Source organism: Solanum lycopersicum, chromosome 5 (genome assembly GCF_036512215.1).
Source record: "Solanum lycopersicum chromosome 5, SLM_r2.1".
Classification (NCBI taxonomy): domain Eukaryota; kingdom Viridiplantae; phylum Streptophyta; class Magnoliopsida; order Solanales; family Solanaceae; genus Solanum; species Solanum lycopersicum.
Genome location: NC_090804.1, coordinates 66414827 through 66426884, shown reverse-complemented (window position 1 = coordinate 66426884; position 12058 = coordinate 66414827). Strand labels below are relative to the sequence as shown.

General features: G+C 31.4%; 1 protein-coding gene across 1 annotated transcript; it reads left to right on the top strand.

Moving 5' to 3' along the window:
- The first annotated feature begins 9892 nt into the window (after positions 1–9892).
- LOC101248778 (protein phosphatase 2C 37) lies at positions 9893–12058 on the top strand. The gene is made up of 4 exons (XM_004239863.5): positions 9893–10730; positions 10815–11138; positions 11222–11327; positions 11423–12058. The coding sequence occupies exons 1-4, from the start codon at positions 10266–10268 to the stop codon at positions 11755–11757; spliced, it is 1230 nt and encodes a 409-aa protein (XP_004239911.1). The 5' UTR covers positions 9893–10265; the 3' UTR covers positions 11758–12058.

Sequence of the window (12058 nt, the reverse complement as noted above, 5' to 3'; positions counted from 1 at the left end):
TATTGATTCCATTTAAGATATTTCACTAAATATATTGTTATTATTATAATTTAAAGATAGATATCAAGAACGTTTTTAAATTTGACGCTAGTTATTAGTTTATTCCAGAACTATCAACAATTTTAAAAACACTTCTTTATTTGACTGATTAAAGCTAAATATACTCCCGATCTCGCAATATTAGTGAAATACGCTTTTATTTAAGGGTGTATTTAAGTTTAGTTAGTCAAGTATAGAGATATTTTTTATACTTCTCTCTAATTTAAACATATCTACTGCAGATGTGTTCCTCTTTCAATTACTATAATTTTAATTATAAATCTTGAGTTTAAGCTAAAAAATTAAATTAAAAGTGTTAACTTAGAAAATATATCCTACGATATATTAATTCGTATTTAATTAGATGTCAATACAAATAACGATCCTCCGGAGAGAAATTTTTTTTAAAAAAAAAAATTGTTTCAACTGGGCATCTCTATTTGGGTCGAAGTCGACTAATCTGCCAATATAAGCCCAATTACTATTCCTTCATTGATACATGTGATACAACGCATGTATTTAATATAGTTTAAAATATGTCTTACCTTCTTCAAACGTGAAGTTGTAAATTATAATTAAGTAAATTATAAATATAATTTTTTAATTAAATTTAAATTATAATCATTTTTTAAAGTTCCTTAATGAAAATCAAAACTTTTAGTATTCGATAATAGAAATATTTAGTTTAAGATTTTAAGAATTTGTACATGACATATTAAGAAAATATCAACGTCAAATCAAAATACATAATAACTTATGAAAAAATTAATATTGAACTGAATTCATTTTGTAACTTGACAAATATTTGGAACTTTTGATGATAGCAACATCTATTAATACGAGATGAATAAAATATCATCTTGATAAATATTTTATTCTGAAATGAATTCATTTTATAACTTGATAAATATTTTATTCTTATAATAATATCTTCTTCTTCTTCTTCTTTTTCTTTCCTTTTTACCATTTATCTATTTATGATGATCTTTTAATTACATTATTGTTATTGTGTTTTCGTATTAACAGTTCCGTCTTTTTTCAAGTTCATTTTTTATTTTTCATACTTATTTTCATTTATTATACTCAAATAGAGAGTTTTTCAAAAATAATCACTTTATCTCAATAAGGTAATGATAAAATTTACATATACATTATTTCCTTCAAATTATATTTATATAATTTCATCAGATATTTTATTATCAGTGATACTGAATATTATGAAAGGAGTGTATATATATGTGTCACCGCAAATTAGGTCATGTTAGTGAAAAAACTTACAAGATAATAAAATTGCAAGATTACAATTGAAAATAAAATGAAGAAAGTAATCTCTTCAGGCTGAGACGCGGATATCTCGCTCTCTTTAAGGAGATTCAAGCCCACTGCAGCAAATGTTTTCATCGGTCCAGCATTAGTCCTCTTTGACTTGTCCCCTCCAGGATACAACAGCCTTTACAAAGTATAACTCAATAACTCTGGACAAGAGTTGAGTCCAAAGCTCCACAAAAGAACACCTCCCTTCAACTAATAAGAACTCTCTTTAGACTAACTTTTTCACTCTTTGTTTTCTCTTATGAATTGTGTGTTTCTAAAATCAAAGTAAGACTACCACTATTTATACTACAAGAAGTCTTCCTAGCAATGAATAGGAAGATAATGGAGGTAGTAAATAGTGAAGATAATGGTCTTAGGAGTTACATAGGTTACAATGGGAGTTACATAGGTTACATAAGTTACAATGGGAGTTACATATGTTACATATGTTACAAAGGGAGTTACATATGTTACATAGGTTACAAAGGGAGTAATGGAGGAATTAAGAATGAAATACATTGATGGATAACCAATGCTAATGGATGATGTAGAAGTCATCCATTCTTATAACTCCAAAATAAAACAATTTAATATGTTAAATATTAATATTAAAATGCTAATAACCTAACAATCCCCCACTCATTTTAATATTTAGATAAGAGAGTATATCAGCTGAAGGAAGACTACTATGCATAATGAAGGTGTGCTCTGCATTGAACCTCCACTTAGTGAAACAGTAACTTTTACTCCAGAGTCGTAGTGGTCTCAGATTTGAACTATGACTGCTTAAGGGAAATAAAATATCACTGCTCACACATAATAATCAAGGTATTGACATGAGCTTTAACAGCCAGCACGTTATGGCCATGTGCTATCCCGGTTTCATGAGTGCATTTGAGAATAAGCCCCATTCTCATAGGAAGCGACCTACTTCCACACATCACATAGGTGAAATCTGTCGAGAGTGCTCCTGTAAGATTAACACTCCACCTATACGGGCTACAGATATTCATTAAGAGTTTTATCAACTCAACCTTCACAAACTACAGGAAATAATGCACTCACATCATAGGGATGGAAAAAATAGTGCATTTTTTCACAACAAGTCATCATATGATTAGTTTTTCCCTTTGAACCTGGTTATAGGATCTCTAGTCCCCAGGTTGGGTTTCCTCATATATGACTCAAGAATTTGTAGGCTTCAATCCCATCCCCCTCGATGTGCTCCAAACATTTTCTCTTGTTAAGGCCTTTGTAAAAGGATCTGCAAGATTATCACAAGATTTGACATAATCAACATTAATGGTACCATTTGTCAAATACGATCTTACATTACTGTGTTTCCTCCTTATAGGTCTGGATTTACCGTTGTAATAACGGTTTTAAACTCTACCAATTGCTGCGGTGCTATCACAATGAATTAAAATAGAAGGAATTGGTTTTTCAAAATAAGGAATTTGAAACAATAAATCTCTTAACCAATTCGCTTCTTCACTAGCTGAAGCTAAAGCAATTAGTTCAGCCTCCATGGTAGAGTTGGCAATTATAGTTTGCTTTTTTGATCTCCAACAAACAGCACCACCACCTAAAGTAAAGACATAACCAGTTGTAGAACAGGAATCACCTGACAAAGTGTTCCAATCCGCATCACAAAAGCCTTCAAGTACAACAGGATATTTTTTATAGAACAAACCACAATTTTTCGTTCCAATTAAATATCTCATAACTCTTGTTATAGCATGCCAATGTTCATTACCTGGCTTGCTTGTAAACCTGCCAAGTACTCCTACTGCATATGCAATATCAGGCCTAGTGCAATCAGTCACATATCTCAAACTTCCGATTATACTAGCATATTCCTTTTGATTTATTACATCATTTTCACTTTCAACAGGAAATAAGTGAACACTTGAATCAAAAGGAGTAGCAACATGTTTGCAATCATGAAAGTTATATTTTTTCAAAATTTTCTCAACATAATGTGATTGGTCAAGGAAAATCCCTCACATGTTCTTGTTATTTTTATTCCAAGAATAAAATTTGCCTCGCCAAGATCTTTCAACCAAAATGACTTCTAAGAACATTTTTAGCTTCATCAATAACATTCATGTTAGAGCCAAAGATCAACAAGTCATCAACATATAGGCAAATGATCACATGTGAATTATTCCAAGACTTATGATATATGCACTTATCACACTCATTTGTCTTAAAACCATTTTCAATCATGCAGGAATCAAACTTTTCATGTCATTGCTTTGGTGCCTGTTTTAAGCCATATAGGGATTTAGTAAGTTTACATACTTTGCTTTCTTGGTCTGCTTCAACAAAACACTCAGGTTGGTCCATATAAATTTCTTCATTTAGGTCTCCATTTAGAAAAGCAGTTTTTACATCCATTTGATGAATTTGCAAATCAAAAATTGCAGCCATAGCAACTAAAAGTCTAATGGATGTAATTCTCGTTACCGGAGAAAAAGTATCAAAAAATTCTAGGCCTTCTAGTTGTTCAAAACCTTTTGCAACTAGCCTAGCCTTGTATTTGTCAATAGAACCATCCGGTTTCAACTTTTTCCTTAAGACCCATTTGCAACCAATTGTTTTACAACCCGGTGGTAAATCAACTAACTTCCAAGTTTTATTAGAAATTAGAGATTCCATTTCATCATTTACAACCTCTTTCCAAAAAATAGAATCATGTGAAGATAATGCTTCTTTCAAAGTTAGAGGGTTGTTTTCAACATTAAACACATAAAAATCAAGACCAAAATCTTTTTCTACTCTAGCTTTTTTACTTCTTCTTAACTCAAAATCAACAACATCTTTATTTTTTAAAGTTGAAGTAGAAGAACTAAGTAGTGACAAAATATTTTGTTCAATCCTTTGACCCCCACTATTTTTAGTATCAAAAGGAAATTTATTTTCATGAAAAATAGCATCACCAGATTCTACTACAATATTATCTTCAAGATTAAAAAATCTATAGGCTGTACTATTTGAAGCATAACCAAGAAAAGCACAAGTAGTAACTTTCTTACCCAACTTTGTAATCTTGGGATCCATTAGCCTCACAAAGGCTAGACAACCCCAAACTCTTAGATATCCCAAACTTGGCTTGTAACCTTTCCACAATTCAAAAGGTGTCAATTTAGACTTTTTATGAGGCACACGATTCAACACATAACAAGCAGTTAAGATAGCTTCACCCCAAAAATTTAAAGGTGCTTGTGACTCAATTAGCATGACATTAGTCAATTCAACTAAAGTTCTATTTTTCCTTTCTGCTACTCCATTAGACGAAGGAGAGTAAGGAGGAGTAGTTTCATGAATTATTCCCAATGATCTAACAAAAGAATTAAACTCATTTGATTTATATTCACGGCCTCTATCACTTCTAATTCTTTTTATTTTTCTTCCAAACTGATTTTCAACCTCATTGAGATAAGTTTTGAAATTTTCAAAAGCATCACTTTTATTTTTCATCAAGTAAACATATGTAAACTTAGAAAAATCATCAATGAAAGTGATAAAATATCTATTACCTCCACGAGTTAGAATTCCACCAAGTTCACCAATATCAGTATGAACTAAATCTAACAAATCAGTTTTTCTTTCAACTTGAAAATGAGGCCTTTTAGTGATCTTGGCTTTACTACAAGCCTCACATTTTTCAAAATTCTTTTTAACCATTGGGATTAATCCTAAACTACTCATGATTCCAACATAACGATCATTAATATGACACAAACGAGCATGCCAAAAATTAGTAGAAGAAAGCATATAAACAGAAGTAGAAGTTTTATTCATTTCAACATTCAACTTAAACATCCCATCACATGCGTACCCCTTCCCCACAAAAATACCTTTCTTCACTATTACATATTGATCAGATTCAATAATTTGTTTAAAGCCTGCTTTATTAAGAAGAAAACTAGACATCAAATTTTTTCTCATAGAAGGAGTATAAAGTACATCTTTCAATGTTAATATCCTTCCAGAAGTAAAACATAATTCAACATCTCCCTTTCCAAGCACTTGAGTAGTGTGAGCATCACCAAGCATGATAGTTTTGGGCTCCTCAAAATTAGTATATTTTTTAAACCAGTCTTTGTCATAACAGACATGACGGTTTGCACCAGAATCAGCCCACCATCCATCAACATTCTCAACCATGTTTATGTCGATAATCACCACCACAAAAGGTTCTTCGGTAACGTTTGCCTGAGGGTTAGGATCACGTTTCCGGAATCTGCAAAATCGAGCAATATGCTCACTCTTGCCACAAACAAAGCATGGTCCCTTTTCTTGAACTTGTTGATTTTGTGCTTGGTGATTTTCACCACTATTTTTCTTGAGAGGTTTACCATTATTTTTATTGAATTTTTTCTTCTTAGGCTTTAAAGAAGTATTTTTGTGAGTTTTAGGAGTAGCATTATTCGAAGTAATTAAATTTACCTTTGATGTGATGTTGTTCTCTTCTGTTTGTAAAAGTGCATCTTGGCCTCTTGCTTCTTCTTCCATGCGGATTTTCATTATCAAGCTTTCAAGAGAGGTTTCCGTTTGTTTGTGACGCATAGTTTTTTGAAATTCCTTCCAAGAAGGTGGAAGTTTATCCACTATGCCACAAACAATAAGGTTATCTCCAATTTTAACCTCTTCGGACCTAAGCTCTCCAACAATCATGATGAAGTCTTGAGCTTGATCTACCACTGATTTGTTGTCCACCATTTGGAAACGAAAAAATCTACTAGCTGCATATTTTTTCGCTACAGCCTCTTCGGTATCATACTTATTCTGCAATGTCTTCCAAATTTTCTTTGCACTAGAGTAAGTTCTATCATAATAATCATAAAAATTATCAGATAGACAATTAAGAAGATAATACCGACACTTATAGGAATCACCATCGTACTTTTCCCCTTTCTCTAGATGAGAAATATTTTCATCATCATTCATAGTGGTGATGTCTTCTTTATTTGGATTCTTCTCCGTTAATACATAAGAAACATTGAGAAGACTTAAATAGAAAAGTACTTTACCCTTCCATCTTTTGAAATGGTTACCATTGAACCGAAATGGCTTGTTAAGATCTCCCATCTTGACATCCGCGGTTTTTTCAATTGTAGCCATGTTGAATTCTCCTTAAAATTGTTAGTGAAAAAACTTACAAGATAATAAAATTGCAAGATTACAATAGAAAATAAAATGAAGAAAGTAATCTCTTCAGGCTGAGGCGCGGATATCTCGCTCTCTTTAAGGAGATTCATGCCCACTGCAGCAAATGTTTTCACCGGTCCAGCAGTAGTCCTCTTTGACTTGTCCCCTCCAGGATACAACAGCCTTTACAAAGTATAACTCAACAACTCTGGACAAGAGTTGAGTCCAAAGCTCCACAAAAGAACACCTCCCTTCAACTAATAAGAACTCTCTTTAGACTAACTCTTTCACTCTTTGTTTTCTCTTATGAATTGTGTGTTACTACAAGAAGTCTTCCTAGCAATGAATAGGAAGATAATGGAGATAGTAAATATTGAAGATAATGGTTCTAGGAGTTACATAGGTTACATAAATTACAATGGGAGTTACATATGTTACATATGTTACAAAGGGAGTTACATATGTTACATAGGTTACAAAGGGAGTAATGGAGGAATTAAGAATGAAATACATTGATGGATAACCAATGCTAATGGATGATGTAGAAGTCATCCATTCTTATTACTCCAAAATAAAGCAATTTAATATGTTAAATATTAATATTAAAATGCTAATAACCTAACAGGTCTCGATAGGTTGACCGATCAACGTGCAGCCTGGGGTAGAACTACCCTAGGATAAGGGGTATTAAGCAATACCCTTTTATCAAGAAATTACTTTTTATATGTATATCAAAATTTTATTTAAATAAATATATATAAGTGTTTGACACTTCTTTTATACAAGGTAAAGGTTTAGTATAGTAATTAAGGACTTATCAAAATTGCTTGAGATACTCTATCTCGAAAAGCAACACTTATACACTTTTACTTTATATTTTTCAATTCTTAATAAAATTTTCAACTCCGTCACAAAATAACATACAACACTAAATTTGATTTCTCAGTAATGATAGTATCATATACTCTCTCCATTTTATATTATTTAATCTCTATTTTATATATATATAATGATGGTTTGAAATTGTAAATTCAATTACTATTTTCAAATTATTTAGAACATTTTTAATTTGAAAGCAGTAAGATAATGTGAAAATGAATGGAATCAAAAGAGAAAGCAATGAAAAACGGACATGTTTTGAAAACCAAATTCCAAATGAGTTGTATTAATTTGTGCATAAGGACACGTGTTGTCATTTAATATTATTTTAAATGACAAAAAAAGATTATTACTATTATTATTTTTATCATCTTATTCCTTGTATCAAATAATCACATAAAATAATAGGAATCAATTTTAGAGTCTAAACATCAAGTTCCTCCGAATTCATTTTCTCAGTCTCATTTTATATGACTTATTTTTTTAATCAAACTTAAAAAATATATATATTTTTTAATGAAAATTAAGTAACAATTTAACTTTACGATGATAACTTAATTATTTATAATTACACAAAATTTATATCATTCAGTATAAATCATAGATTTTAAAAATATTCCTTTTCATTTTATAAATTTCATTTCAAATCGAATCACCTCACATAAAATAAAACGAAAAAAATATTATAATATATATTTATTATTGGACATCTTTTATAAAATTTTTGACTATAACACTGACTTTATAACATGAATCATAGTAAAATAAAATGATAGAAAGCATATTGTCTAACTAATTTAAGACACGTTAGATGATATAAAATTATAATTTAATACAAATAGTGGGTGGGTGGGTGGTGTGAGATACATACATACATCTTCCCAATTTTTTTATTTTTTTTTTAATTTCCAAAATGGTGAAAAGGTGGCATTAATTTAATTAAAAAAGAGGGGGGGGGGGGGGGAGTTAAATAACTCTAAACGTGTCGAGTTAAGGGGTAAAATAGGTTTTTTAAATTTCTAATTTGCATCTTCAGCAACACGTCATAGTATAGACACGTGTTGTCATTCTGGGATAATCAAAATTCAGATATTCCACAAGCGTCAATTTGATGTTGACATATGTGGTCCCCTCACATATCGCGTTTATATTTATATTAAAATTTAATTAAAATATATAATTTATATTTATTATAATGAAAAATAATTTGAAATTTAAAACATATAATTAAGAATGAAGATATCTTATTTATCGATCGCGATATTCTTGACTTATTCTTAGTCAAATGACTCTGTTTGTTACGTAGACGCTTTTTAGTGTTTCACAACTGGAGTGAATGGAACAAAAGAATTAGTGCAAAACTATTTCTTCCACTCGCAGTATTATGGACGTGTTTGTCACGCTCTGGTATTGTGTAAAACTACCTTTTTGTGCCTCATCATGGTATAAAGAAAATATCTTGTTGAGATTTATGAAATTAATTAAATAATTTTATGTTCGTAAAACCAAAAGAACTTTTAACTCAGGTGAAATTTTGATTTTGAGTTGGTCTTATTCATATTTATAATGAGCATTAACTTATGTTTGAACAACATAAATAATATGTAAATATAATCATGACAGTAATAATATATTTTAAAATTTCATACACAAAAATTCATGAAAATATTTATGTGATTCTTTTTGTTATTTTACAAAAACGAAAAAATTGCTTTTAAAAAATCTTCAAGCAATATTGCAAGTATGAAAAAATAAAATGATAAAGCAAAAAATATAGCTAATCACTATAGAAATAATAATAGCAAGAAATTAAAAATAATATATTAATTAAAACACCATAAAAATTAATAATGGTAGAAAATAAAAACAAGACGCAACGAAAATAAGCTATTACTATGGTGGACACCACTAAACCTAAACATCCAAAAAGCAAGTAAACCAAACACGCTCTATCATCTATTAACATTTTACCTTTAAAGTCGTATCAATTATATTCTCGATAAATTAAAAATAACGATGAATATCTATAGTAATATTATTTAGGGAAAATTGATAAATATATTTTCGAATTATCAGAAATAGTATGTATATGTTTTTTGTCATATTTTTGAGATATTGATATTTTTATCGTCCAAAAATTTAAACATATATGTTTTTCATTCTAATGAATAACTATATAGAAATATGTGATACAATCTTATCCATTGATTCAATATTGTATAGATATCGAATTAAACGATAAAATTATGATACATGTGCGTCTATTAGTAAAAATGATATATATATGCAGTCATTTTTAAACAATAGAGATATATCATTTTTTTTCATTATTTATCTTTTATCTCTCGTATCGGTAAAGTGTAACGGAGTTGACCTTTAACCTAGGAAGGTGGTATACAAACGCTTAAAAAGGCATGTGGAACAAACACAGATCTGAAATCCTAAGATGTTGCCACGTATTGTATTTCCTCCTTAAAAAGAAAGAGAAAAAAGTCGAATAATCGGCCTGTGATTGTCCTACAGCCCACATGCGTGTCAGAACAGCAAGCTATATCGTGTCATCTTCTCATTGGCCCACGTAAATTCAAATCAATAAAATCTGCTTCACACGTGGTTTCTATCTATGAAACAAATGGACGGCCTTGATCATAGTAATTTTTTTCTGCAGAATCATACGTCACAACACTAATACGTGTCTCATTCTGCCCAAAGACGGTGACGGGCAACTAAGGGCAGCTTGCCCGAAAAATCAACCAAAATAAAGCTTTCTACTTAACCTTCTCCTTTTGCTTATTAAACTTATCAAATATATCAAAAAATAAATAAATATATACATCACATTTTTTTCTCCAATTTTTTTGTTTTTCCATTCTATAATGGCTGGAATGTGTTGTGGAGTTAATATAGCCGAAACTGAGGCTACTACACCAGTTGAGCCTAGTTCAGAATCTGCGAGGAGAAGAAGAATGGAAATTCATCAATTCCGTTTTGTACCTACCGATGTTGCAGCTGCAACACAGGAAAAAAATGGACGGAAAAGGCATAAGATTGACAAAGTTATTGATAATAACAAGAGGCAGAAATTGGAAAGCAGTGTAACGATTTCGTTGGCGGTAACTGATGAAAGGAATGAAAATGAAGTGTTGGATCTGTCTGAATCTGGTTCTCAATCTGTTGAAATTGAGCCTGATTTACCCAAATATGGGATGACTTCTGTATGTGGAAGAAGAAGAGATATGGAAGATGCGGTTTCGATTCATCCTTTGTTTTGCAAAGAGAATAGTGAAAACTCAAGCAATTTACATTTCTTCGGTGTTTATGATGGCCATGGCTGTTCTCATGTAAATATTCTTAAATCGACTGTAGATTAGTATAGTTTTAGTGAAATTTTAGCTGAACTTGTTTTGATTTTTTGTTTTTGGTAGGTGGCGATGAAGTGTAAAGATCGAATGCACGAGATAGTGAAAAATGAGGTGGAGAAGGAAGAAACTCAATGGAAAGAAGCAATGATTCAGAGCTTTTCGTTAATGGATAAAGAAGTTGTTAATTATTCTACTAGCGTACTTCCATCTTCTACCTCAGGTTCCAATTGTAGATGCGAGCTTCAAACTCCACAGTGCGATGCCGTTGGATCAACTGCCGTCGTTGCCGTTGTAACTCCGGACAAAATCATCGTTTCCAATTGCGGTGATTCTCGTGCCGTCCTCTGTAGAAACGGCGTCGCTATTCCTCTTTCCGTTGATCATAAGGTTCGTTTTTTGAATTCATTTTAACGTTTCGATAATTTTGAAATGATACTAATTCACATTGAATTTTTTGTTTTCTCTCACAGCCGGATCGACCTGATGAATTGAATAGAATACAAGAAGCTGGTGGCCGTGTTATATATTGGGACGGAGCTAGAGTTCTCGGCGTTTTAGCAATGTCTCGAGCCATTGGTAAGGCATACACTCTCTAATTGATCTAAATTTGGAAGCAAAAAATAAACTCTATAACAACGTTCTAAAATTATCTTTATGAATATTTGTCACAGGTGACAATTATTTGAAACCATATGTTATATCTGAACCGGAGGTCACTATAACAGATCGAACCAACGAAGATGAGTGTTTGATATTAGCCAGTGATGGATTATGGGACGTGGTATCGAACGAGACCGCGTGTGGCGTGGCACGTATGTGTTTGCAATCGAGACGGCCACCGTCTCCGGCGGGATCGCCGGGAAATGATATTACGGTGACCGGCGCCGGAGAAAGCTCCGACAAGGCGTGTTCAGATGCATCAATTCTATTGACGAAATTAGCCTTGGCTAGGCATAGTAGTGATAATGTTAGTGTTGTTGTGGTGGATTTGAGAAAAAATCTATAACAGTATGGGTGCTTAATTAGTACTAGTTTTAATCATAATTAATTAATTAAGTGTATAATTAAGGGGAAACTCTAATTTTAGGTTTTAATTGTCATGGGTTTAGCTAATGAAGCTAAGATTGAAGATGGTTTGATTTATTAGTTTAGCTGATTTAGCTGCCTTTGTTGATGATTAGTATTGCTAATTATTATTATTGTTATTATTATATATTTTAGAGAAATGGAGATGAGAAATTGTAAAGAAGTGGATCTTTTTTCCAACTGTCCCAGATTTTATGTGAAATATAGAAAATACAAAATCA